The 25,769-nt window shown below is 46.5% G+C and overlaps 11 protein-coding genes across 11 annotated transcripts; 7 read left to right on the top strand and 4 right to left on the bottom strand.

The window, feature by feature from the left end:
- The first annotated feature begins 602 nt into the window (after window positions 1-602).
- Window positions 603-2,075, top strand: BGW36DRAFT_390403 (uncharacterized protein). The gene is made up of 5 exons (XM_046217476.1): window positions 603-791; window positions 849-1,161; window positions 1,221-1,328; window positions 1,392-1,616; window positions 1,673-2,075. Exons 1-5 carry the CDS (start codon window positions 741-743, stop codon window positions 1,861-1,863), a joined length of 888 nt encoding a protein of 295 aa, XP_046066511.1. The 5' UTR covers window positions 603-740; the 3' UTR covers window positions 1,864-2,075.
- A 1,719-nt stretch (window positions 2,076-3,794) lies between these two features.
- On the top strand, window positions 3,795-4,289 carry BGW36DRAFT_364952 (uncharacterized protein; the record flags this gene model as incomplete). The annotated part of the gene is made up of 4 exons (XM_046214611.1): window positions 3,795-3,870; window positions 3,894-4,112; window positions 4,164-4,214; window positions 4,267-4,289. The coding sequence occupies 4 exons, from the start codon at window positions 3,795-3,797 to the stop codon at window positions 4,287-4,289; spliced, it is 369 nt and encodes a 122-aa protein (XP_046066512.1).
- A 1,690-nt stretch (window positions 4,290-5,979) lies between these two features.
- Window positions 5,980-7,595, top strand: BGW36DRAFT_68710 (putative vacuolar protein sorting protein Vps66). The gene is made up of 5 exons (XM_046222519.1): window positions 5,980-6,145; window positions 6,206-6,443; window positions 6,501-7,301; window positions 7,355-7,455; window positions 7,519-7,595. The coding sequence occupies exons 1-3, from the start codon at window positions 6,115-6,117 to the stop codon at window positions 7,234-7,236; spliced, it is 1,005 nt and encodes a 334-aa protein (XP_046066513.1). The 5' UTR covers window positions 5,980-6,114; the 3' UTR covers window positions 7,237-7,301; window positions 7,355-7,455; window positions 7,519-7,595.
- BGW36DRAFT_68717 (putative MFS transporter) lies at window positions 7,596-9,611 on the top strand. The gene is made up of 4 exons (XM_046222520.1): window positions 7,596-7,662; window positions 7,721-7,990; window positions 8,064-9,092; window positions 9,149-9,611. Exons 2-4 carry the CDS (start codon window positions 7,897-7,899, stop codon window positions 9,424-9,426), a joined length of 1,401 nt encoding a protein of 466 aa, XP_046066514.1. The 5' UTR covers window positions 7,596-7,662; window positions 7,721-7,896; the 3' UTR covers window positions 9,427-9,611.
- A 706-nt stretch (window positions 9,612-10,317) lies between these two features.
- BGW36DRAFT_307089 (Alpha/Beta hydrolase protein) lies at window positions 10,318-12,112 on the bottom strand (the record flags this gene model as incomplete). The annotated part of the gene is made up of 2 exons (XM_046212210.1): window positions 10,318-11,504; window positions 11,557-12,112. The coding sequence occupies 2 exons, from the start codon at window positions 12,110-12,112 to the stop codon at window positions 10,318-10,320; spliced, it is 1,743 nt and encodes a 580-aa protein (XP_046066515.1).
- Window positions 12,113-12,757: 645 nt separating this feature from the next.
- On the bottom strand, window positions 12,758-13,827 carry BGW36DRAFT_433185 (uncharacterized protein; the record flags this gene model as incomplete). Its single annotated transcript, XM_046221236.1, has 2 exons — window positions 12,758-13,410; window positions 13,485-13,827. The coding sequence occupies 2 exons, from the start codon at window positions 13,825-13,827 to the stop codon at window positions 12,758-12,760; spliced, it is 996 nt and encodes a 331-aa protein (XP_046066516.1).
- A 1,709-nt stretch (window positions 13,828-15,536) lies between these two features.
- Window positions 15,537-17,092, bottom strand: BGW36DRAFT_401613 (tetracycline:hydrogen antiporter-like protein; the record flags this gene model as incomplete). Its single annotated transcript, XM_046218765.1, has 3 exons — window positions 15,537-16,579; window positions 16,638-17,003; window positions 17,056-17,092. The coding sequence occupies 3 exons, from the start codon at window positions 17,090-17,092 to the stop codon at window positions 15,537-15,539; spliced, it is 1,446 nt and encodes a 481-aa protein (XP_046066517.1).
- Window positions 17,093-17,556: 464 nt separating this feature from the next.
- On the top strand, window positions 17,557-19,440 carry BGW36DRAFT_390422 (major facilitator superfamily domain-containing protein). The gene is made up of 4 exons (XM_046217477.1): window positions 17,557-17,943; window positions 18,006-18,119; window positions 18,189-18,321; window positions 18,373-19,440. The coding sequence occupies exons 1-4, from the start codon at window positions 17,646-17,648 to the stop codon at window positions 19,334-19,336; spliced, it is 1,509 nt and encodes a 502-aa protein (XP_046066518.1). The 5' UTR covers window positions 17,557-17,645; the 3' UTR covers window positions 19,337-19,440.
- A 589-nt stretch (window positions 19,441-20,029) lies between these two features.
- BGW36DRAFT_433188 (uncharacterized protein) lies at window positions 20,030-20,785 on the bottom strand (the record flags this gene model as incomplete). The annotated part of the gene is made up of 1 exon (XM_046221237.1): window positions 20,030-20,785. One exon carries the CDS (start codon window positions 20,783-20,785, stop codon window positions 20,030-20,032), a length of 756 nt encoding a protein of 251 aa, XP_046066519.1.
- A 2,060-nt stretch (window positions 20,786-22,845) lies between these two features.
- On the top strand, window positions 22,846-24,036 carry BGW36DRAFT_433189 (uncharacterized protein; the record flags this gene model as incomplete). Its single annotated transcript, XM_046221238.1, has 6 exons — window positions 22,846-23,113; window positions 23,169-23,387; window positions 23,437-23,462; window positions 23,523-23,592; window positions 23,650-23,856; window positions 23,921-24,036. The coding sequence occupies 6 exons, from the start codon at window positions 22,846-22,848 to the stop codon at window positions 24,034-24,036; spliced, it is 906 nt and encodes a 301-aa protein (XP_046066520.1).
- A 541-nt stretch (window positions 24,037-24,577) lies between these two features.
- BGW36DRAFT_390430 (uncharacterized protein) lies at window positions 24,578-25,764 on the top strand. The gene has a single exon (XM_046217478.1). The coding sequence runs from the start codon at window positions 24,673-24,675 to the stop codon at window positions 25,549-25,551; it is 879 nt and encodes a 292-aa protein (XP_046066521.1). The 5' UTR covers window positions 24,578-24,672; the 3' UTR covers window positions 25,552-25,764.
- Window positions 25,765-25,769: the final 5 nt, after the last annotated feature.

A 25,769-nucleotide genomic window follows, 5' to 3' on the forward strand; every position in this document is an offset into this window, starting at 1 on the left:
CTTTCTTACCACCTACCTTGGAGCCTAAAACACACCTTAAGAAAGGCACCGAGGTACGTCCCAAGATAGACGCTAAGACACACTCTAAATACACCCCAAACACGACATAAGACAGGGCCTAAGGAGGGCACTAAGGAAGACACTAAGGAAGGCACTAAGGAAGGCACTAAAGCAGATGTTAAAGCAGACATTGAGGCAGGCACTAAAACAGACCCTAAAGAAGGCATAAGGCACTGAGAAAGGCCCTAAAAAAGGGCCCGAGGCAGGCAATAAGAAAGGCAATAAGAAAGACAGTGAAAAAGACAGTGAGACAAACCCTAAAATAGACACTAAAGCAGATATTGAGACAAGCGCTGAGACAGGCCCTAAGACAGACACTGAGGAAGGCACTAAGGCAGACCTCAAGACAGACCCTCAAACAGGCCCTAAGATAGATCCTAAAATAAGTGCTAAAACAGTAAATTTTTTAAATTAAAAAAAATTAGATGTGGAAATATTGAAATTACCTGTTTCCTTATGTCATAAATATAAAAATCAGAATTATGTTATTAAAGCGCTTATCGTCCGCCGTAGCTGCGGCTCGGAAGTTGCCGATCAAAAAAGCCAAAATCTTACAAATCACACAGCACGGAGAGAAGATACATAGATCCTTCATAACTTATAACTATCGGCTATTTGCACCTAGCAGCCTAGTATACACTCAAATAGGACGGAGTTATCTATCGATCTCGGCACTGAAAATGTCTACAAGTGCAAAAACCATTGTCGCGACAGGCGCATCTTCCGGCTTGGTAAATCTGCCATGCCATCGGCGTAATGCAAATTCCAGGTTCTCTAATGTGTAACAGGGATTTGAGGTTGTGAAGCAACTTCTCGAGCAGTCACAGAATTACACTTTCATCCTTGGATGTAGAGATCCCGAAAACGCTAAAGTTGCGTTCGATGCCCTCAAATTTGATACAGCAAAGCACACAGTTTGCGTCTTACCCTTGGACCTTTCGGATCTTCGTAGTGTACAATCGTTCGTGCAACAGACCCTTACCGAGCTGGCCGGCAAAAATCTGGACTATTTATTCCTCAACGCCGGTATGCTGGGAAAAGCCGACGGCCCAGGACCTCACGGGTCGCAATGGTGCGAACCGTTCGTGGTTAATCATTTATGTAAGTCAATCTAGAACCTTTGAGAGAATGAGGCGTGGAATATTTACGTCTATACATAGCCCAACATTATCTCATCCACTTGCTTCATGAGACCCTTACTGCTTCACGGTCTCGTCTTGTCATTGTGTCATCAGGGGCGATTCGTAACCTGCGAGACAATGATCCTAGTATGTCCTATTTAGAGAGTTTATCGCAGCTTGCCGAGACTAATCCATGATATTATCGTGCAGAAACGCTTGATGTTGATCTCAAGGCTAACTCCGGTGCCGAGTTGTTCGTGATATACTCTGCTTCAAAATTTGCTCAACTTCTGAGTGCACACTACTGGCGTCGTAACCTCCCAGAGTGTATCGTCGTAGCTGTGTCCCCTGGTCTCATTCCGAACACCGGACTAGGACGCAATGCATCTTTTGCATTACCGGCCGACCTTCCTGATGCTAAAAGCATTCCCGAAGGTAAGACTCTCTTTTGCCAAACGATTAAACTGTAGAAGACATCTAATCAAATATAGGTGCCCAAAGTCTCATCCGCGCATTCACTATCACGGAATTTCCAGCCGATCCCGAGCAGATCTTCCTAACTAGCTGGGGTGAATGGTGGCCGAAGGATGTCTATAAACTGAGCCTCGATACAGACCTACAGTCTCGCTGGTCGTTCAGCAAGCACGAGATAGAGACTACCGAGGCTCTCCCTATACATTGAGAGATGTATATAGTTCTGGCTAGGTAGTGAATGAGATAATGAATGATTCGCATTCGAAAATATTCAGCTAGAGGTGGATTTTAAGCTATGGCTCTATAGATGATTCTAATCTCACTGCGTCTTATACCTTCCATCCAGGTTTTCGCTCCCATCTTCACTTCCGAAAGTTCACTCAAAACTCAAGTGAAGGCAGTAGAGTTTTAGAGACACCAGAAGAAAATACTTTCACAGACAGCAATGACGACGAAGAAAAGAACAGTCCAATTAGGAAAGGTTTCTTTAAACACAGTCTTGTACCTTGGCGGCGAGAAATATCTCCAAGCTCGATCAGCGAGTCGCAAGTCTATGCTTGCGCAGAGAGTTTTCCTACATCGAATCTTTTCGAAAGACTTCCGGGCCCTCAATAGTCTGAGGCACTAGATACGTCATATCACCCACGTGGAAACCTCCTTTTTATATGTAAGAAATAGGGAATTATATTGAAATAAATCGCATGCGATCTTCAATACGATAATATTTGGGTAACTAACTCCGGGAGTAAAAGAGGAGGAGGAAAATTGACATAAAACCACACAAAGCATTTGCACAATACATAACGCAGCTTAGAAAAACATACATGTCAAAATAATGTTGACATAATAATGGTACACATGTATTTGTCTTGTTTCTGGACAGAGGAAAATGTTTTCCTTATTTTTTTCTAAAGACTAGTAATTTCGAGGCAAACCTTCAAATATTGAATTGCTTTCCTGTTCAGCTACCAGCTACGTGGCTTTGACATTTTGATAAAGAAGACCATTGTTGCATGAATAAATACACAAACCATACAAAAAATAAGAAAGCTTGCCGAATGAGGAATTTGCAGGTTTGTTCTTAGGCCACGAATTCCAGAAGATGACAGTTCTTTGAACTTGATTCATCACAATGAGAGAATAGTAAGAAGGTAGTATAAGTACCACGATGGAAGCATCTAATCATAGATTAGTCTACAGGATGGTAAAAAATAATGAAAGGTTGAATACGCTGCATGGGCACGTGCATTGAGAGTTTTTGTTTTATATGTGTCTTTGACTGATTCATTGTACTCATTACGCCAATCACTCAGGTACTCCGTTCGTATCGTGTGTAGATATATTCAAGCGTTGCTGGGAATGAGAGTATGACTAGCAGTACCTAAAGATTAGTGGATTAAGAAGTTGGAGAATCGACCATTTTTGATCAACAAATTGTGTATTAAATACCTATAGAGATCAATTTTTCGGGGAATTTCCACCGGTTCAGCGTATAACATGCGTCCTGTCATTTTACTAGATTTAAAATTCAAGTTCTGCCAGTCGCGACACTTGTGTGGGGTATTGAAATCTGGATAGGGACGCTGGACGTGGTCATGCACGTCCTTGTACCCCACGACGCCTGGATCGGCATTGCACATAACCACCTGTCGCAGGGTTTCGAGAAAGTGATAGGAGCGATTTTCTAGAACGGGTTGATATAATAAACAGGCGCAAATAACAGACATAAAAGCGATACTAGGTTGACGGCAAGTTGGTGCTACAGAGTTGGCCATCTACCTTGGTTGGACATGGTATCACGATAGGATGCCTCTGTACGACAAATTTGTGTCTGGCCGTCCCACATCTCTGTTACATGGTCGTATCTGTTCTACCTGATACGTGGTGTTCACCTGTAAATTCAACGATTGTCACAATAATTTGCATTTCCGGCGCGGATTACAGCGAGGCTGTACCACCCTTGTCTATTTCCTGCCTGGACTATAAGAGGGTAGCTATGTTTGTTCCTTGAATCCTTTCTTCTCTCCATTTTTCCCCATCTCAGTCTTCTCCTTCAGTTTTTTCACTTTGGTATCTCAACATCATCAATCCGGCCAACCCCGTGTTTTTTTCGTGTTCTTGACTTGACATACCGACAAAATGATGCTCAAGACAGTGATTGCCCTTGCTGCGCTCGTCAGCCTGGCGACTGCATTACCTACCGGCCTCCAGCATGGTGAGTTCACTCTCATCATAGAGTATGGAGAGACGTACTGATCTACAAGACACTGCCGACGTTGTCCCCTTGGCCAAACGCAGCAGCTTCAACGACTTATATACCTGGGAAGGCAAAGACACCTGTAATTATTCTCATATCTACCAGCACTCCCGTCACTAATTGCCACAAAGTGGATGCATTGTCCAGGCGTGACCCCAACTCTCTTGTCAAGTTCTATCATGGCGATGAAAAAGACACCTGTGAGTATTCTCCTATCAACCCATAAACGTCCGCCACTAATCGCCATAAAGTGGATGTCCTATCTAAGCGTGGATTCGACACTAGTGTTAAGAAGGATGTTTGTGAGTATTCAATATCAACCTATAATAATGCCTGCCGTTAATTGTCGTGAAGTGAATGCTCTGTCCAAGCATTAACTCCCTGGTTAAATTCGACACTGGGTTTGAAGAAGATCCCGGTAGGGTCACATCATTACCATAGCCAAGAGCACGCAGAACACGGCAAGTGGAAGCTTTGTGTTTAGTTGTTACTTCCTGAGTACTTAAATCTTGAGATAAGTCAAATTACTTCTGAATGCTAGAAAATCAATACTGCATAGCTCAATCTCTCACATTCAATTGGTGAACAACTCTGGTATTCAATGTCGGAGATTTTAGTAGGTTATAATTCCGTATATGGCCACGAAGTCAAATTTGAACCGGAAAATAACGGACATCGGGTGATTAAGACCCTTGTCATGTAAAAGCTATCTAGACGCGTGCCGTCTTTGTAGACCTTAGTAGCTCATTATTTTGTCACACATCTCTGCTCCAACCTTTTTCAAGTTCGAATGTCTCTAAAAGCAACGTCATTCTCAAGCATTTGCTCAAAATATCTTTTTCTGTTTCTTTTATAATATCAAAATGGATCACAAAAGGCAGCCTGGAGACAGACTGTACCACGCAATCTCTATCGTTGTATTAGGGGTTTTAGTCCTCCTTATCGCAGTTGATATTTACCTTATCACAATTTCACCAGAGGGATACCACTCTATCTCCAACAGCCTTTATACGTTCACAAATATCACACCTCATAGCTATCCTCAATCGCGCAAGCCAGTCACTGTTTCCATCGACAGATCACTCTAATCGAACCCACAATGCAAAATACGGCATCATTTTCAACAGTATCACGGCACCTGAAGACACAATCATCAACGGAGACGATATTTGGGAGGAATTGCTCGCTACTTCTGACGGAGGCTATCTTTACCTCACTTCAAACGAGTCTAGTTCTGGCCGCGAGCCAGGGTGGTGAGCATGTTCCACGGCCTGCATTGCCTGCAGGTGCTACGATACAAGATCCAAGAGCTTGAGAATCAGTCTGGTGGTCAGCACCATCATACCGTTCATGACCGTGGCGACGCATTCGTATTATAAGCATTTCTTTGTATAACGCTCTGGTATGTTTCTTTCCGCTGTGGTGGATATACCATACTGGTTATGCTTATTATACAGTCCCTGCTCTGTTCAGCTGACGCGACACTCGAGCCTCCGCACACCAGTTACTGCGCGAACGGCACCTTCAAGGGGGTATACCATCAACGGGATGGGCGCATGGCGTCAATGCAGTGATAAAAGCGAGTTCTGGCTGAGGGTCTGGGAGGCAGAGAAGAGTCCATGTGCAAAATGGGACTATCAGGTTGGAAATACCATGAGAAGCGTGTGGTACAGCTAGAATATTGAAGTCAATAAAAACAATAGGCCGGGGGTAATAAGAAGGAACCTGGATCGCGAATCGCGATAGTATGTAGTCACGTGCAGGCTTGGCGGTTCACATGCTTGAAAACAATGAAGATTTGTTTCCGCCTCGTCCACTTTTCCTGCTCTCCACGACGACGAGAGTTATTCGCCCGCACAAGCCAGAGGGGCCACGCTTGCCTGAACAGGGGCTTCCTCTTATCTTCTTATCTGTTTTGTATTGTACTGTAGCTCTGTGTGGCTTGCTGAACTGGCCCAGTCTGTTCACAGCTAGCTGCCAGCTCGCTGAATGGTTCGCCGCATCGCATCACCGCCCGGCCTTTTTACAACCAGTCTTGAGCATTAATCCGAGCGAGAGCCGATGGATCGACCGGTCTAGAGGATTTGATCGCTGCCAGCCGAATTATAAATATATCTAGCACCTGACCTCATCTGCCTGCTCTGCCGTACATGGCGCAAACACGCACACAGCTTTGAGAATTACGTGCGTCTGACCCTAAGCATGGAGAAGTTCTCCCAGTTCCGAGACCGGGGTATGTCCTAGCCAAATTCGAGTATGTGCACCAATTTATCTAATTAATGGGAGAGTATAGGCTCCGGCATTGCGCCCTTTCTCCCCATTCCTACCCAACCCTCGGGATATGCGTTGCCCCTACACATATTCCTATTCTGCTTCCGTCTACCGCTCCTCATATTCGTCTGCTTGAGCTATTTCCTCGTTCTACAGTACCTCCCCATCGGGTCTCTAGGGAAGAAAGCATCGCTATGGTGTATACTCGGCGTGCCGAGTTTGTGGTGGATTGATCTGCAGGTTGATGGTGTGAAGAGAGGGTGAGTCGGCGCAATATTTGGTGTATATTCACTACTAAATTGTGTGCATGAATGCAGACACCTTGCCAGCCAGCGGTCGCGACTTCCCTTAGCCAAGTCCATCATTGCCTCGTCTTTCACCTCCCCCATCGATGCCATCTATCTCGCCGCCATCTTCGACCCAATCTTCACCGCGTCATACCCAGACACTAGCAAAGTCCAACAGCTATCGCTCCTTGGGGCTATTCTGAGGTCATTCGCGGAGCCAGAACTCACTCCGCCCGTCGGCGCAGATCTCGTCAATATCTCGGATTTAACCGAAAACCACCCATCAAGACCCATCGTCGTATTCGCCGAATGCACGACAACAAACGGCCGCGGCATTCTCCCGCTCAGCAGATCACTAGCATCCGTTCCGCCGCGTACGAAAATATATCCTATCAGCCTGCGATACACCGAACCAGACATCACCACCCCAGTACCTCATTGTTATACCACTTTCCTGTGGAATCTGCTCAGCAAACCCACACATTTCATCCGTGTGCGAGTCGCCGAACATGTCAGCTCGAGCAGTAAAGCGTCGCCCGAGGGTCGGGGTACAACTAGCAATTTCTTTGACGACGAGGATGACGATAGTTCTGCGACGTTGCTTGATGAGTCGTCTGCTAGTGAGACGCTGACGAATCAGGATAGAGCCTTATTGGACTATGTAGGCGAATCGCTGGCCCGTCTTGGGAGAGTGAAGAGGGTTGGCTTGGGAGTTCAGGAGAAGAGAGACTTTGTCCGCATGTGGACCAAACAGCAGCGCAGGTGACACTGATATTAAGAGCCACCCTGACGCTGAGGCAGAGATTCAGAATTAATCAAGATGCTCAATAAGTTCAATTTCCCCGTAGTAAGTTAACCATTAGGCGGACTGACATGACGGTCAGTAACGATCCCATTAATTAGAAGTTATTACTGGCCGTTCTTGGATTAGTAAATGTATTCCTGAAACCGAACACAAAGTGGATCGTCAAGGTGTTCCCTCCTGGTATATCTTAGTTCTCCGCTACGTTTATGCTTACTCTAACATTGTGCTTAACACCGCCTCTAGTCTATGCACCTTGTTGTTTTACCACACACACGGTTTGCGGAGCCAGGCAAACGGCCATAGGTCACATGATTATGTTGTCCTGTCAGAAAAAATATGCAACTATAATAACACTAGAAATCCTTACTAAGTGTTGCGCCGTTTTTGGTATAGTGGTTAAAAATTCGACACTACCTGTCAGAATGCTAACCTCCACATCGAAAAGACGCCGACACCCAATTTGTCCTAGAATTAGCAATTCCATGTTTCTGGAAATTCCTTAGCTAGCTTCGAAGGGGCACAGAATACTGGGATCATCGCCATCTCTCCATCAGATTCGTCCGGTTGTTACCAGATATTTTCCTTCTCACAACCCTCTTAACTGAGACTAGTGGATACAATATGGTACTCCATTCGGACACAGGTTCCGCACATTGGCAATGGCGCTCTTCTAAATGGTTCGTCCTAGCCACCGTCGCCGTAGCCCTATTCATCGGTTCGTCCTATCCTACTCCCCTATAAAGTTGAACAGGACAGAAGAGAATATCTTACTAACTCCTCCGCCCCAGAAATATTCCTCTATGGCTTTCTTGTTCCGATGCTGCCTTACATGCTCGAAGAGCGGCTACATCTAGGCCCAGATCAAACGCAGCGTTTCACCTCCATCTCACTCGCCCTGCACGGCCTGGTATCCATCTTTGGGGGCCCGCTCATTGGGCATTTCGCAGACAAGGCGCCAAACCACAAGATCCCGTTTCTCATTGCACTGTTGGGATGTATCATCGGGACAGTCATGGTCGCCTGTGCGACGTCTGTGGGTGTGTTCTTCGGCGGACGCGTGTTGCAGGGGATTTCAGGGTCTGGAGCGTGGATTGTGGGCCAGGCGACGGCGACGAATGCAGTCGATCCGGAGCAGATCGGGACCACGATGGGGATTCTTATGGTCTTTGTGAATGCAGGGATGATTACGGGGCCGATGGTCTCAGGCTTTATCCTGGAGGCGGCAGGGTATTGGTTTACGTGGAGTGTGCCCGTGGTGCTATTGCTCATCGATGCCGCGGCTCGTCTGTTGATAGTCGAGAACCCCGAGAGACCTAGTACCAAGGCCTCGACAGAGACAGACGAAACAGAGAGTCTTCTGCCTTCGCAGGAACGTGGTCGAGAGGGCTTGTCTGCTCCGAGCTCGAACTTCTGGCGCATAATGCTAAGCAATAGCCGCGTGATGACGGCCTTGCTGATTGGGATCTGGGGTCCGACCGTTGGCACAAGCTTCAACGCCACACTTCCACTCCATGTGCACGATATCTTTGGGTGGGGTCCCTCTCGTGTTGGACTGATGTTCTTCCTGCTGGCTGTGCCGGGTCTACTCTTCAGTCCGCTCGCGGGATATCTTCGTGATTGCATTGGCAGCCGAAAACCAGCTTCTATCGCACTTGGCCTGCAGGCAGTGTTCCTAGCCCTGTTAGGATTCGCTGGAAACAATCATTTTGACTGGGCTGGCTCTGGTAGTCGAGGCCCGGCACTTTATATTCTTTCCATCGTCACAATGGGCATCCTGCGACCTTTTGTCTCGGGTGTCGGGCCCGTAGAGTTAGCCTGTAAGTATCTAGCCATGTTTAATCAGAACGGCCTCGCACTCACCTATGCATCGCAGCCGTCGTCAAGGCAGAAGAAGCAAAGAATCCAGGGATCTTCGGGCCGCGAGGAGGCTACTCACGTGTCTTTTCTCTGCTTGAAGTCGCTGTCACGGCTGGCATGACGATTGGCCCCGTTATCTCTGGCGCCCTTGTTGAACGATTCGATTACTATCGAATGACCTGGACATTGAGTGAGTCATTCCCCCTCTCTTCAACTCCCATGGTTCTTGTTGATCTTCTCAGGCGGTATATCCATCATCATGGCTATCTTAGCCTGTATCTTCCTAAAAGATAAAGGTAAGATACAGACAGAAAGCGCCGAGCAAAGGTAGATCTGAAAAGATTCGAAAAAAACTATGAAAAGGGTGTCAAAAAGGTATTATACATATTTCTCAGGATATTTTCTATTAAGAATAGATCAATCTAAACAACAATATCCAAGTTCCAAGTCAAATTTGTTAGTTTACAAGTTAAATGCCCCGAATCTATAAGATTACAAACTAGCCTAATCTATGTATGAATCAAATCACTGACAACCACCGTATAATGCCAGCCAAAGACGGGTGTAGTTCTGGCCAGAGAGGCATGGTTCCCGTCAAATCTCTATGTTCACGTCAGCTCCGAGGTCGAGGAAGATATGCATGATATTAATGTTTTCGCGAATAACTGCAACATCAACCAGCGTCATATATTCACTATCTCTCTGACATACGACCCAGTCTGTTGAACGTAGCTTACAAACAATTTCTATAAGGCCGTTAACTGCTGCGCAGTTAAACTCGTCCTTCTGCGCTTGACAAGGATCGGCGCCTGTAGCAATCAACCCCCTTACCATTTGTAAATGGTTATGAAAATCACCGTACGAAAGCCACCTACTCTGACCCTGTCACCGTTCTTAAGATATTTATCTTTTTTGCCGGTGATTTCTATTCCGGTCCTGTGATATTTGATGTTACTCCATTAGAGTAGGGTACAACCTACTTCTGCTGTTTATTGTGACGAGGGACTAGTGTATCACGATTGATCATATGGACTGGTTCATCTACTTCGTCATATTCGTTTGCATCAGACTACGTAAGCGTTATACAAAATATCAAATCTTATACATCAACCTGAAACCACAACGCTGTACGACTGACTCCAATTCCCGCCAACCATACAAAGACATAATCAAAAAGCAAATTAATCAAGAAACCCTCAATCTCCCCACCACTTCCTCCGTAGCCAACTGTTCAATACGCTGCGCATACAAATCCATCGCATGCATCAACGGATCTCCGAAAACAAGGCCTCTAAGATCTGCATCCGACGCAATCACGGCCTCTATCATTCTCCTCGCCTTCTTTTTCTTTGACGATGAGGAAGAAGAAGTAGTCCGTAGAACAACAAGCCGTCCAGCCAACGAAAGCGTTGCTTCGGGGACTTTCCATACTGGTTTCGGGTTCTTTTTCTTGCTACAGTTGTTAATGCAAGCTGTTGGTCGGGCATACATCTCCAGTAAGCTTTTGACGTATGTCTTGTCGGCTCGGGCAACCGGATCACCCTCATTAACGAATCCAAAGAACATGTTCTTATTATATCGCGAACGGTTATCCCTATCACTGCCAAGCTCTGGATTGTGTAGAGGTAACAGCGAAACAGGCGGCGCACCAAAGGTCACGCAGTGAACCCTCTTGAAGAAGCCACGCAGATGGGTCAATTCACTCGTAACCGTCTGCGAAAGCATATGCGTAAACAACAACGCCGCCACGGCACCACCAGCGCTATGTCCGGTAATAACGAGCGAACAGCTCGCTCTGCGCGGATCTTCGTTCAGCAAATCCTGTAACCGCCTCGCCACCGGCTTTACCATCTTCCGCGCCACATTTAGAAACCCTGAATGGCACAGGTTTCCCTCGTCATCAAGGAAATTTGATGGGCTTGTTGGCTGTGTGTGCATATTGACAGCCCAGTCACGGAAATTTTGTGTGCCGCGGATAGCGAATACGATTGTGTTCATGTCGTCAAGAGGTACAGATTTGATAAGCATGTCTTTTGTGCCGCGGAGCCAGTCGCCTGAGATATGCATATGACGCTCTGCGCCGGAGGGTTTGTCGTACGCGCGACGGGAATAGGTGGCTGCAAGGCAGAGTAGAGGCCAGGTCTCGAAGTGAAGCTTGAGCATTGGTAGAGAGGATGGAGTGTAGGCGTTGGCGTAATGGTATGATTTGGTGAAGGAGCTGCTTGTGGGAGGAATTCGTGTGCGAGTATGACTTTGTGTTGGCGTGCTGTGATGCTTTTTGTCCGCGTCTTTAGACGGCTTGTTGTGTCGTTCGTGTCTACGCGGTGGAAGTGCAGGTGCTGCTGGCTTTTCAGGTTGTATATTGTTGAGCACTGATAGAAAATCAGCAATTTATTTTCTCTTTCCGAAAAGTTCTTAACAAACCAATCTCATCAGTTTCCCCTCTATATGTCCCGTTGTCCATTGACGTGATTACTTCGTCTAGCCGCATTCCAACCGCATCCAATGCGGCGGTGTACTGCTGTCGACTCGACTTTTGACCCGCAAAAGCATCGTATGTCTCTACAGCAAGATTGCCGGCGTCGTTGAGTGTGGCGGCCAGAGATGTCAGATTCATGCAAGACTGCCACGGACGTTGCTTTCTTGGTGGTGGCACGCAACCCGACTGGTTGTACGTATTGGAATGTGCATTTTGATGGCCACCAGTATGGGCATGACTCAAAGGCCATGGATGAGCCTGATTCGGTGTATGATAGCTTCCCTGGTGGTGATGTACTGTTGGATACGTTGCGGTTGTTGGTTGTGGGTAGTAAAACACCGTCGGGCCTTGTGGTGGGTGCGTTGAATGGGAATTAAAAGTCACAGGCCGTGAATGTCCAGCTGTCAACTGTGAATGCGATGGAGCTGGAGATAGAACTGGCGTTGGAGGGAGAGTCTGATATGGAGGTGGGGGTGTTCCTGGGATGCTCTCACTATGCATCTCGCTGGGTCGTCGTAGCGCCGGCATCCTGAAGCATATATTACATTCTGCTTCCAACAGTGGTCATATATCGGAGCGAGTTTGGAGTGTTGTTGTCAGGTCAGAGATGAGTACGGCTGGGTGAGTCATGTTTTAAATTCAAAAGAAACCATCACAAGGCTGTCGAGCATGTGAAACTTCGGATTTGCACTTCTTGCCAGCCGATAAATCAACAGAATCGCCAATGATGGCCATCGCTAAGGACTGGCTAGTGCGAACGTATGGCTGTTAGGCTGATTCTGGGAGCCAATCCGATCTGCCTGGGGAGCACTGCCCTGCTGGTCGACGCTTGACGGAGGGAGAATCTCAATGTGACTCGCTCGCGCGGGTGTTCAGGGCCTACCTACCCCGCCAATGACAGAGTCGCGCCTGCAGATCTGCACACAGGTTGGCCACATGCAAATACGATTCAGTAATTTCTCCACAAATCTTTAATTATCCTTGAATTCATGGCCTAGTCGTTGATTAACGGGGTGGCTTGAGAGAACTGAGTATCACGATGCTCAAAAGAAAAGAACGAGATAGGGGGAACAAAAGAGAAACAACAGATCTACCCTCCGTGTCTTCTGTCTAACCACCGTAGCATCTTCCACTGCAGCGCATCAATCAAACCTTTGGTTTTCCTTTGCGAGTTTCTGTACTACCGTCCCTTGTCTTCGTCAAGTCTAGCGCTTCATCCGCCTGTATCATCGCCCTCTCAACAGCAAAATCGTCAAGTGCTCTATAAATACTGTCTTCTAGTGCATGCACCGGTAAGTCAACTTCGATTCCGTCTGTTAACTGCAGATTGAGGTGCGCTGTGTTGCGATATGATTCAACTCCAGGGGGAACAGTGTCGCCAAAAGAGTCCTTAAAGGCACGATCTTTACCACCAAAATTGGACTGCCAAACCGGTTCAGTCTGATCATCATCTCTATCGCAAACGAAAAGGTTCGCCGCGATGGCGCCTCTAATCGAGGAGCCGTGATGACTGTGCCAATTCAGGATATGGTTACTCAACCCATCTCGTGGGATTTTGAGTAGCTGTTCGGTTGACAACCCCCATGGGAATTCGCTCGGGGGCGGCCTCTCGAAGATTTCCACACAGATGACGAGTCTAGTCTTGCGCTTGGTCCCGTAAAGCCATTTGTTTGCACCACGGTTGAGTTCTTCTAGGTTCCCGATCAACACAACCACTCGCGGGAAGTCAGTGTCATCTTCGTTGATCTGACCGTCAGAAGTCTGGATGTGGCCTTCAAATTCGCCTTTTAGGAAGTATGCTATAACAGATTTGTCAGAGCTGCTTGCCAGGGGAGTATCGGTGAACAACTAATCCAGTAAGAAAGGAACTCACGCTGGTTGAAGGTAACAGAGTACTCTCTCTTCGGGTACGCCAGGACAGATTTTTGAACTATTTCATCAAGAAATGTCAACATCACGCCGCGTGCAGCCTTGTGTATGGGATCTGGATTCGGCTTGATGCTCATATAGCCATCCTTTGCATCATACTGAAGACCAGGCAGCAACCCGTACTTCTTTACCCACACCCGCATTTCACAGACTGTTGAAATGTGTCGTTTAATCCCTATCATACTGCCAGTAAGACCCTGCAGTTCTCTGATGGTGTCGTGGTTGATGTCTAGGATTGACTGCGCGCCTTGAAGAGCCTTCTCGATGTAGTAACCGCGGTTTTCCATTGCTGGCCAATTTTGATAGACAGGTAGACGTGAGTGAGAGGTAGAAGTAAGCTGGGATAGGAAAAGAGAGCAAACAGGGGATTTAGACAATGGACAGTGGACAGTGGATTGGAGAACACAGTAATAAATTGTGAACGTGAACATATGCCTATCTCGGGACTGTTGCTGCAATCACAACATTAAGCTACACATGCCCCAGGCACAAAGAACTGCATGTTTGAACAACTACATCCACTTGTGCAGCGTTGGATGGATGAATGTCACGACAAAGAGACTTTTTACGGTAAGCCAATATATCCTATACATACGTGAATGCCCATCACCATGTTCAGTTATGCCATGAAAATATCACAATAATAATGCAAAGCATAATTACTACATATGTAAAGTTTCTGAAACTAGATGAGTCAAAATTAGAATACAGGTAAAAAAAGTCTGTTAAAGATCCACCTGTCTCAATGTTCCTTCTCATAACCCAGCTATTATCTCTTTTGTATATTTTAATAATAATTCTATAGGCCATCAAGTGATATAGATGTACCAGAACCATTGAATGCATGCAACATATAACTGTTGGTATATTATAGTGTCATTGCTATTTGGCAAGGGTACGTCCAAATTTCTTGTTCCATGCATCTCATTCGGTCGTATTGTGTATCAAAAAATTCAAACTCGTTAGAATCATATTCTGGAGATTTCTCTCCAGAGATTTACCAGACTTCGGTCATGAGCTAGCACCCATACCAGACCTTTTTATGCGCAAAATCCGCCTTATTTGGTTCTCTCACTATCTCGTCCACTGCCAGCCGAGTTTTGCGAAATGAATATCCTATATACGGCCCGTCCAACAATTTTGGATGTAGACTTTGGGTATATAGATTGGTTTATACGATAACGATCTGCCTGGATCTGCATTTCGCGGAACTCAGTAATTATTCCCTCCATTCGGCGTGCGCATAAGCCTTTGAACAAGTTTATCCAAGGCTTCCAAAAGAGTTCCCATCATTGCCAATCGATTCTCGCAGATGCTATCTGATGGTTAGACTTGTTGAACATACCCGGGAAAGTATGGAGAAGGACCAAACACTGTACCGAGGATTTTCGGGTTGACTGGCAGGTCAAAATCGTGGACTTCTTCCACGCTGATGTTAACAAGAAATCCGAATGCCTCCTGAAACATATACCCCAAGCGTAATTGTGAACTAATATAAACTCTACATATCGCCCCAGCAATCTAGAGCTCAAATTCTAAACTAGGGCCAGCTAATGGAGGGAGCGCGGCTAGCTATTCTGAAATCTAAGTATCCAGCAAGTCAAGCATACAAAGAAGTCTGCGGCTATCATAATATTTGCCCTCAATATAGCAGGGACTTTAGTCAATTGCAAGTGAAATATGTGCATTAAAATTTTGAAAACTTTGCCGCTGCCGGCAAGAGTGACACTCGGTCCCGTTGAGCTTCTATCCAGCAATGATCTCCATTTGCTCGAAACATGTTTTGAAAAAAAATTTGAAGCAGGGATTAAACATTTCTCAGACACTTTGAAGAGTCTGGATGGCCTAACTCTTTGTTCGTCCGTTTTGTGCATGAAGAACACAAACAAGAATGAGAGAATTGTTACAGAGATCAAAGGAAATAATAATACAAACAAACCTAATTACAGAAAACCTCATTTCAATCCTCCTGTACCTGGGATCATGCCATCCCATATTATTCGCTGTTTTCTTTTGGTGGAGTCTGGATAAACCAGCATTGAATAGCAGCAATCAATGCCAGTACCCCTGATCCCCACCACGATAAAGCGCTGAAGTGATGGTTCTGACCAATAGTCTGTGACAAACCGGCTGCAGCCGGAGAGACAGAACGACACGCCGCGCTTGCACTCGCTACCAGGCCATTGACACGGCCGAGCATCAGAGTATCTGGTGTCCACCTTTTGATATAAATCAACAGAATAGGGTATGTGAAAGTCGAAAACACGCTGCGCACAGTTAACCATGTGTACAAGCCAACGTCGCGCCAGGCATTTGCCGGAAGAAACGCCATATACGGCGCACAGAAGTATGAGATAGGGTGTAGTGTGGACATCAGCAACAGGGTGGTTTGTATACCAACAAGTTCAGTGAAGAAAGGGAAGGCAAGTTGCACAACCAATCCGATGATGCCATTGATCCCCATTACTAAGCCCACCTCTGGTAGACTCATGTCTAGACCACCAACTCCGCCTATGTAATGTGGAGGGACGCTTTCATCACGAGCGTCTCGCAGGAAGATCGGTAGGAGCTGAATGTACGTGACAGTATGAGCGCTGAGCAAACAAATAGCGACAACGAGCATCCACACGTTCTTGCCGAGACCACTGAAAGGGTTCATCCCACTGGAGTCAGCGCGCCGGTTTGATTCCGCGCCATCCACTGTCCCATAAGTTCCATTTTCACTTTCCGGCGCATCTGGGCGAAGAAGTGGTGTCTCGCTTGAATCATCATCCCAATAGCCCCAGAAACCATATTTTGTTTTTCTCAGTCGTAGCTCCGGGTGAGTCTCTTTCAAAGCCACGGTTGCAAATACCATAGTGACCAAAACCATTACGGCGCAGACAAGATTCGGAAGCAGATATGGAAATTTTGCAAACAGTGGACTGTCTCCAAATAGTGGAAAATTGGTATCAGCGGGACGGGCAAAGAAACCTCCAATCGCGGGTCCAATAGTGCAGCCAATACTGAAAAAGAACGGCATCACCGCATATGCGCGAGCTATTTGGATATTAAAACTGGACGGTATATAGATAGATGCTCCCATGGTTGAACTTACGCTCGTGTTCAGGACGGGTAACCATCTCCCCAACCATAGTCTGGACCACTCCAATGTTCCCATTCAGAGCTCCACCAAGAATTCTCCCCAGCACCGCCATCCATATATTCGACGAGAAGCCTAGGACAAATAGCGAGATCATGGTCCCTCCACAGCCCAGTAGAAGGACAGGTTTCCTGCCAATGCGATCCGAAAGAGCCCCCCACCAAAATCCAGTCAAGGTTTCAGCGAGGGAAAACACGGCGATGAAAATACCGGCATAGAAGGCCGCGTTAGAGGTATCATCCCCCATGAGATGTCGCATTAGATCATATGCATAGGGGAAGACAGACGTAAGGGCAACAGGCTCTGCGATTCGACATAGCGCTGCAGAAAGGTCAGCTCATGGGTGAGTGTGGTTGCTTGTCGTGAGACTTACCTAGCAGAAACAGCTGCGCTGTGGGGAAGTCCTCCATCTTCAATTCTAAACGCGTGTGCAATTCAACTCCTCTGGAGGCGCAGCGGTTTATACCAAGAACTCAATTGCGATACAAGAAATAAAGGCAATTTTGGTAAACAGCAGCAATCGACAGAGCGGACATGGGTGGCGAGGTGAAGTTGGTGCAAGGGATGCGGAATGGGAAGTCGCAAGTTTGGGTTGTGCGGGAAGGCGCAAAGGAAAAGAAAAGAAAGAGATGAAAGAATCAGCCCAGGCCAGCGCCTGCCTCCGAATCAGCCTCCTATTCCAGTCTACGCGTGGCCAACACTGCAAAAACTGGTGATTCGGCCTTTTCTGTCGGATCCTTTCATTATGAGGAATCCATCTACTGATTCGTCCGTTCAGGATATTCTGGGCCAATAAAGAGCGCTTCGGGCCAAAAAGAAGCCGCCTGCAGAGCGGATTATTGCCGCTGCGTAATGCTGCATGAGAGGATTTGATCGCCATCACATGATGAGACAGATAATCTATTCTACGTCCTTCTCCTTTTGGTTCTCTCTTCCTCGCGAGATACGCAATGCGTCGCGGGGATGTCGTTGAGAATGTCGTTCTTCAACTCAATTGCGATCAAGAGTCAGTCCCGGTTCTGGCGCGTCGCTGGGCTGTGTGCTGTCTTGAAGCTACTACAAACGCTGAGTACCGCAGTATCTGTCGTTCCTCGTCTACGCTTGTTTGAGGCGACTATCTGTCGGGCATACTACCAGACACATGATCCCGGTGCAATCGGCATAGACAACAATGTACCGGAAGAGCTTTGCAAGATAGATGCGGTTCAGACTGATCTAGCCCAATTGACAGGGTGGAATTCATTCTTCTTCTACATTCCGAGTGCGTGAATATCCAGGCATAACGAATGAGGGCGCTTTGAAGTCCTGCTAACATCTGAACAGTGCTACTTCTCGCGATTCCGTACAGCGCTCTAAGTGAGCGAGTTAGTCGGAAAACTGTCTTGCTCGTGAATGTTTCGAGTGGTATCCTTTCGCAACTTTACGTGTTGATGATATGTATGAAGTGTACCTCGTATATAAATACAGAATATGGCACGAGTTTTGCTCATATGAATCTTTATGCAGGCTACTTTTACAATACATTCGATGTACGGCTGATATGGCTAGCGAGCTTGTTTGACTGTGTTGGAGGGGGACGATTAGTGTTCAATACGATGACACAGGTCTTGATTGCTGAAGTCACGGCACCGTCCTCCTTGTATGAGATTACCTCGCCTGTCGTGACAATGTGGATCTAACATGCGTGTAGGAGCACGGTTTACTTCCGTCTCACATCTATAATGTCTGTTTCGCGTGTCATGGGGGTCACAAGTGGTTCCTATCTTCTCAGCTATGGTGTCTGGTTACCAATCTGGCTGGGATTGGCCGTTTATGGTCTCTGTGTCCCTGTTCTTCTGCTACTATCAGACCACCGCAATCATATATCGGCCAAGACAAATCCCTCTGATACGGAGAATCACTTGCTTCAGCCTGGCCACCACTCTACCGACCCTGATTCAGCTGAAAAGAAGAGCGAGAGTGATCATAAAACCCAAAATATCAAGTCTAGCGAAGACAATCAATCGCCGACTCAATCCACGTCTCTTCTGCGATCCTTTTCAGCTTATTTAACCTTTATGTCTGATCACTTTCTCATTCTTGCAATATTTTTTATCCATGAATCAGGCATGGGCGTTCGCAATATCACCGAACAATGGATGAGCCAACGTTTTACCTGGCCCCTGCGAATGACCGGGTATATTCTCGCATCCGAGACATTTTTGGGCAGTCTATTCCTAGCCATCTTACCCACAATATCACACCATCTCCTCAGGGGAAGCAAAAATACTCGTGGAGCACGCCAAGTGCAGAAAGCCCAGCTCTACATCATCCGCGGAAGCCTGTTTGCCGCTGCGAGCGGCACCGCACTGATTGCAGCCTCGGGTAGCAGTCGCCTCACCTTTCTGATGGCGTTGGGTGTCTTTGCGCTAGCAGTGGGGTTTCATGACGCCCTGAAGTCGTACGTGACCGGTCTAGTTGACGTGAAAGCAATAACCCGCATGTACATGTGCATCTCGATTGTTGAGACGTGCGCAAATATTGTCAATGGGCCTGTGTGGGCCGAGATATACACGATCGGCATGAGTTACGGCGGGAGGGGTATGCCGCTCCCGTTCCTCGTGTGTTGTTTGTTGTTTCTAGGTTCCTTGGGGCTCGTGTCGCGATTGGTGTAGCGAAGATGATCGCATCGCGATTGACTCGGCTCGAGTAAGGTTGTCGTAAAGGAGGGAGGGGCTGCCAACTAGTTTAAGAATCCACATGAATAGTCCGAATTAAGCCACCAGTCATAATGCCGAACGCAGGGATCAGTGCGATTAAGCTAGAATAATGGGATCGCGATCTACGAACCTCTTCAAAGCTCATGCTAGCTAGTTAGCTAGCTCTTTTTTTCAGCTAGCCATCCCAGCCATGCCGAAGCAGGGGGTAAAAGCACAGAAAAAGCAAGGAAAGCAAGCCCTCACGGTAGAACCTGTCAACAGTCTCCGGAAAACGCAATCAGCCCAAGACTTCACAAACGTACGTCATATCCGTCTACGATAGTCTCGAATATGAATATCTAATTAATGAGTCTCTACAAGGTATTTTTCAATCTAAACCGGAATTCATCATCATTAATGAGCGTGGTTGGCTACATCGATCTCGTTCTGACTGCATAAAAAGAAACATTGCTCCACTTGTCATTCCGACTGCTGAGAAACACGCATGCGTGTCCGTCTAGCGTCTCCAAATCACTTATCATTTCGATTCTTGTTCAGACCGCCTCTTCAACTCCAATACTCCATGCCTGCAGGGGTCTCGGCGGGGTAAGACGGCATGGGTTTTGGTTGACTGTGCCTGTCTTAGCGCCAGGGTAATGTTGGGCTGCTTTAGTAGTTGTAGAGGTCCCCATCAAGCTCGTCACGCTTGTTCTTGTAGTTGTAGAGATCACCATCAAGTTCATCGCGCTTGTTCTTGTAGTTGTACAGGTCACCATCAAGCTCATCGCGCTTGTTCTTGTAGTTATACAAGTCGCCATCGAGCTCATCGCGCTTGCTCTTGTAGTTGTAGAGATCACCATCAAGTTCATCACGCTTGTTCTTGTAGTTGTACAAGTCGCCATCGAGCTCATCGCGCTTATAGTTATAGAGATCACCATCAAGCTCATCACGCTTGCTCTTGTAGTTATACAAGTCACCATCGAGCTCGTCACGCTTGTTCTTGTAGTTGTACAAGTCGCCGTCGAGTTCGTCGCGCTTGTTCTTGTAGTTATACAAGTCGCCATCGAGCTCATCGCGCTTGCTCTTGTAGTTATACAAGTCGCCATCAAGCTCGTCGCGCTTGTTTTTGTAGTTGTACAAGTCGCCATCGAGTTCGTCGCGCTTGTTTTTGTAGTTGTACAAGTCACCATCGAGCTCATCGCGCTTGTAGTTGTAAAGATCCCCGTCTAACTCATCGCGCTTGTAGTTGTACAAGTCGCCATCGAGCTCATCACGCTTGTTCTTGTAGTTATACAAGTCACCGTCGAGTTCGTCACGCTTGTAGTTGTATAAGTCGCCATCAAGTTCATCACGCTTGATAGGCAGGGCGGCTGCCATGCCCATGGAAGCTAGGCAGGCGACGAGAACAGACTTAGTGACAAGCATTTTCAATAAATTCAAATTTGCCTTGCAGTAGAAATTGATGTTGATTCAAGAAGTGTCAATAGAAAAGAGAGTTTCAACAAAGAAGGCATCCAAGGGCTCCGTATTGCTATATATCCCTCGCCCCTCTATTATCAAGTCCCACCTGAAGAGACGGGCCGAATTGTTAGAATTTCAATGCATAATTCTCTTGACTTGTCGCATGCTCGCTCAGTGGCTACATGATGAATTGGTGGATCGTTTTAGCCGACTGCTAATCAACATCAATACAGGAAGCCAACAGAGAAAGATCATCAATCATCAATCATCATCCTCGTCTTCATCAACATGGGGTCCCGCCTTTTCTCGAGTGGAAGACGCCATTGGAGACAAATCACAAGAAATCTGCATCTTTTGATGTCACGGCGCAACTTAGCTTCGTAGTCAAAGTTTTGGGACCGCCGAGTCAAGACTGCATCAACATTTCAGGTGGACCGGTCTTCTGCATGCAGGTCTTGCGGAATGGTCGACGAGACGATCGCGACAGTAACAGGACTATGCTTGGACTGGGTTTTTGGTCGTGGTCCGTCGTCTGTCTGCGAGTGTAAGAGAAAGAGAAGCAGATCACGACGAGGAAAGAAGGCTGGCTGAGGCGGTCCACAGGTTCCTTGCCCTAATAATGCGCTAAGCCCCACGCCGGCACCGCTCACATACTCTACGTACCACCATGTACTCCGGACATTATCGTGCGTTTCTCATTCCTCAAGCTTGTGAGGTCCCCTTTCCCAGCCCTTTGATAGGGTTCTTGGCGTGATGAAAAGCCACCCCGCATCAATGCCCCGATAACACTCTCCATGCCTCCAAAACAGCCATGGCACGCTGTGATTGTCATGTTGTGTGATACGTCATCTGACGTCCGATCCTCGCTCGATCGTCAGCATCTTAACAATACGCTAAACTCATTGGCTGCGGACTTGAAATCCTACCGACGGCCAGATAAGCTACTGTGCCTGGGGCCTTGATTCGGTAACGAATGCTTGAGTATCCATGTCACTGGACGATCAAGAAAGGAACCATAGAGAGATCTACTTCTGTATCCAATGAGGCGTGCTGTTTTGACCCTTGGTGTGTTCTTACCACATGCTAGCTTTGGCCTGTAGCAGCTCCAGCTAGTGCCAGTGCATAGTGACTATGTCATTTTCAAACCCAACAAGACCCTGCAGGCCAGATGTCCAAGGGCTGGATTGGTCTTACAACCTAGAATACTCCATACAAAGCGTGAGGGGTTCGGCTGACGTAGCTCTTCGTATCCTGGGTCTAGATTGAAGCGGTCTGTTTCGTGAGTTGCTCGATTTGACACTTGCATATGCAGTCCATTACATGCCCTGTTGGTGACGTTATTCGTATTTAGTTCATAGGGCGGCATCTGATTATCTTCTTCTTGGATATGATATTCAGTCTAAAGATTCAGTCACGCCAGCCACCCTGACGCTAGTCAGGGTGAGAAAGTCAATATACATAGCAAGTTACATGTAACGCGATTCATGCATGCATGGTTGATGTTTTGAAAGGCAAAGATACGAGTACAATATGTATCTATTACACCATTAAGTGGAGAGCCCCGCTATCCACAATCATGTTGCTAGGAATTGCGTGATCTTTGCCTCTCTATTGCTGCCGATCTCACGGCCAGAACCAGGGATAGCTTTGTATGGAGCTCATGATGCATAGGTATATGCAGAGAAGACACAAAATTGGTTCACTCGGACTAGATCCACATCCATCATATTCCGCCTAGAATCACAACGTGCGGGACAGAGGATTGCCCACAACAGCCAAGCAATACATTACTCGTCGTCTGCATCGTATAGAATAGGGAAAGTCACTAGAGTCTCGACAGACAGCATAAATCAAATCTCGGTGTGTTGTTTTTCCTTTTGTTTTCTTCAACAAACAGCCCCAGAGTTATTTTTCTGCAAGCTTTCTGTACGTGGTGTGGATGAGAGCTATTATCCGAATTACAAAAGTCAGCAATGCTCAATTTGTTTAAAAAACTTTCAGGCCGTCCTGAAGAAAACTCCACGATGTATGCAGCCCTCAGGCAAAGCGGTAATTCAACAGAGGAAAGGCTACCCTTGTCAGAGAACGACGAGTTTCATGATGAACTCCATACCAAGGAAAGTACATCCGACGACGGATATTACAATGAGAAGCCAGTCAAGTCTCGGTTCAGATTGAAAGCTCTGCTTTTTCATTTGGGCCTTATCACCATTTATTCGATAGCATTTATTGGTGCGATCTATTCGTCCTCTCATTCAAAATCTGATAATGGGGTGCAACATCTCATTGAATGTAAGCTTGATTATCTTTGACCCAGATTCGGATTTTCATTTCCTAACACAATCAGCACCTTTACATGAGGCCATTGAAATGGAACGTAAAATGGTTCATGCCTCATTCGCCAGTAAAAACCCTTTCAAGGGACCACCCTCGGATGAGCTTGATCATGCATGGCACCAGCTTTTTATCAACTCCAATGTTCGCGTCACAGAAGAAGATTTGGCTAAAATCAATCGCACTTCTGTTCCCATCACTGATGAGAGGGGAGGCTATTACGCTATACCTGGTGAGTCTCATTGCCAGAATCTTGGATTAAAGACTAATAGCGTGATAAGATGTCTACCATCAACTCCACTGTCTGGTATGTCTTAAAAATTTCCCTTTTTTTTTTTTTAGCTTTACGGGTTACTAACGTAAATAGAAATTTCTGAGACAAGTCATTTACAAAGATTATTACAGCATCGAGAAACCAACTACACCGATTCACATTGGTGAGTTCTCTACCAGGGCAAATTTTCAGCGGGTTCAAATCCATTGACCGAACGTAGATCACTGCATTGATAACCTTCGACAAAATCTCATGTGCAAAGGCGATGTGTCCCTCGTTACCTTTTCCTGGGTACCTAACGATCGTGCCCCCAAACCTAACTTCGAAGTCGAGCACGAATGCGTAAACTGGCAGAGACTAGACAACTGGGCAAAGGAACACCGGTTCGACATTTTTGACGAACGAACTCTTGTCCATCCTGAATTGGGTATGTCATCAACTTCATATCATATTTTAATGGCTTTAAATGTTAATATTTTACTGAACTACAGGACCTTCATTCCCGGAGGCCGAATACAAATCAACAGGCAGAGTACCAGGACATCCGGACTTCCGTCCTAACCATTACGATCATGATAGCGATCACATCAACCATAATGACAGCTGATTTGACATTGTATGAGGAGTTGGCGCCTTTTTATTTATACAGACAGATTATATTCTACGGAGAGGCTCAAGTGAATAATGATAAACAAGAATTTATGTGTGTATTACCTATCCTTTTCTACAACACAGAACAATAAAACTTTCCATGTAGTATGTTACATTTTCATAGACACACCAGGCAGCCATGACTAATTCCACGCCATTCTTATTTCTATTCCGTCGTTCTGGAAAGTCATTTCTTTGGAATTTCTACTTTAATCAGTTTCTCTGAGATCTAGGACTCGTGCGATGAAGTTAGCCTATTAAAGACATTTCATATTCTCATGCCACTTTCAGCTTTCTTCGCTATGTGACACTGTGAATAATGAATAACCAACGATTTGTTCAAGAATCGGGTCTAAATCTTTCCGCTGGTAAGCACTATGTCTAATTATGGAAATGGTTCTGTTGGAAAGCTTGATTTCAATGTTGGTGGGGAATAATTCGCCCCGTAAGCTGCGGACCAACATTCAAGTCAAGTGTTTTTCTATTTTTATCCCCAGCTATCATCCCACTTGGATCTGAGTATATTATATCGGATATTTGAGCAAGGGAAGATACCAATATCAAACACATCAAACCAGAAAATAAACGAAAAATGGATATCGTCCACGGCAAAAACGCCGAATTCGTTCCCCCACCTCTTAAACATCGTGGCGATGGCCTCGCTTTCAAAGACCTGTTCCGTGGTCAGAATGGAACACCTGAAAACTACTACCTGTCAGTCGCCCGCCAAGGAGATTTTTATTCCCCGCGACACAAACACAATTTCGACCAATTTCGGTTCGCGCTGCGCAATGAGGTTTCAATAAGTCCAGACATGTTGTTGCGCGAAGGCGAGCTCTCGTATCATCCTGAAGGAGTCCAATATGGTCCCCAGCACGACGATGGTGGAAAGCGAGATGTTCTAGTATTACAATTTGGCGGGGCGAGCGGGCAGGGCTATCTTTCTTTCGATCAGCTGGCAGCTGCTCAAGCGGCGTTGAAGGAAACGGGGCGTTTTGAAGGGGGCAAGTATTACAGTAACGACGGCACGGCGGATGATGGGAAGGACGGGTATGAGGCGTTATGGGAGCACTGTAACGGCCGTCCTTTGGTGTATCCGACTCCGAGATTCCATGATCCGATCCTCATTAAACCGAATGCCTTTGCTTGGAAACCCTATACTAGGACTCCGGGACACAACGTGCTCTACAAGAGCCTCGGTGTTTTCACTGAGCGAGAAACACGAGTGCAGATGATTCGGGTTGAGTCTGATGGGCAATGGGAACTTCGCGCTGAAAACGCTATTCAGTTATTGTACGTGCTACGCGGCGAGGGAAGTGTGATTTCAGTTAATGCAGGATCGCCACAAAGGATGCAGGTTGAGAGCGCTCTGCGTTTGACACCAGATTCAGACAGTCATAAGATTTCAACTACATCCGAGATAGAGATTCTGCACTTTATCTTGCCTATGTTGTCAAGTGGACTTGAGTAGTTTCTTTCCAGCACTTCAAATTGAGGTAGATAGAGGACGGCGGAAGAGCTACTTGATTGGCTTTCAGGTAACTCATTCCAAGGAGTTTGAGAAGCAGCCCCATCACCTCTGCCACACAGAGAATGAGCTGCAGCCTTCTACTAAGTAGTAGTAGTAGTAGTTAAGTCCAGGCTCATTTAAAATAAATTTCTGGCCAAATGCAAGCCTTAAAAAGTGTG

This window comes from Talaromyces proteolyticus, assembly GCF_021365285.1.
Source record: "Talaromyces proteolyticus strain PMI_201 chromosome Unknown BGW36scaffold_14, whole genome shotgun sequence".
NCBI classification, from domain to species: Eukaryota; Fungi; Ascomycota; class Eurotiomycetes; order Eurotiales; family Trichocomaceae; genus Talaromyces; species Talaromyces proteolyticus.

What these genes read in the sequence shown, in the direction of transcription:
- BGW36DRAFT_68717 (XM_046222520.1), top strand. Translation starts at nt 7,897, where the DNA reads ATGGTACTCCATTCGGACACAGGTTCCGCACATTGGCAATGGCGCTCT. An exon ending in CGCCGTAGCCCTATTCATCG is followed by an intron (nt 7,991 to 8,063) that starts GTTCGTCCTATC and finishes CCTCCGCCCCAG; the next exon opens with AAATATTCCTCTATGGCTTT. An exon ending in CGGGCCCGTAGAGTTAGCCT is followed by an intron (nt 9,093 to 9,148) that starts GTAAGTATCTAG and finishes TATGCATCGCAG; the next exon opens with CCGTCGTCAAGGCAGAAGAA.
- BGW36DRAFT_68710 (XM_046222519.1), top strand. Translation starts at nt 6,115, where the DNA reads ATGGAGAAGTTCTCCCAGTTCCGAGACCGGG. An exon ending in CTCCCAGTTCCGAGACCGGG is followed by an intron (nt 6,146 to 6,205) that starts GTATGTCCTAGC and finishes GGGAGAGTATAG; the next exon opens with GCTCCGGCATTGCGCCCTTT. An exon ending in GTTGATGGTGTGAAGAGAGG is followed by an intron (nt 6,444 to 6,500) that starts GTGAGTCGGCGC and finishes GCATGAATGCAG; the next exon opens with ACACCTTGCCAGCCAGCGGT.
- BGW36DRAFT_390403 (XM_046217476.1), top strand. Translation starts at nt 741, where the DNA reads ATGTCTACAAGTGCAAAAACCATTGTCGCGACAGGCGCATCTTCCGGC. An exon ending in CAGGCGCATCTTCCGGCTTG is followed by an intron (nt 792 to 848) that starts GTAAATCTGCCA and finishes AATGTGTAACAG; the next exon opens with GGATTTGAGGTTGTGAAGCA. An exon ending in GTTCGTGGTTAATCATTTAT is followed by an intron (nt 1,162 to 1,220) that starts GTAAGTCAATCT and finishes GTCTATACATAG; the next exon opens with CCCAACATTATCTCATCCAC.
- BGW36DRAFT_390430 (XM_046217478.1), top strand. Translation starts at nt 24,673, where the DNA reads ATGGATATCGTCCACGGCAAAAACGCCGAATTCGTTCCCCCACCTCTT.
- BGW36DRAFT_390422 (XM_046217477.1), top strand. Translation starts at nt 17,646, where the DNA reads ATGTCGTTGAGAATGTCGTTCTTCAACTCAATTGCGATCAAGAGTCAG. An exon ending in ACTTTACGTGTTGATGATAT is followed by an intron (nt 18,120 to 18,188) that starts GTATGAAGTGTA and finishes ATCTTTATGCAG; the next exon opens with GCTACTTTTACAATACATTC. An exon ending in GTCACGGCACCGTCCTCCTT is followed by an intron (nt 18,322 to 18,372) that starts GTATGAGATTAC and finishes ACATGCGTGTAG; the next exon opens with GAGCACGGTTTACTTCCGTC.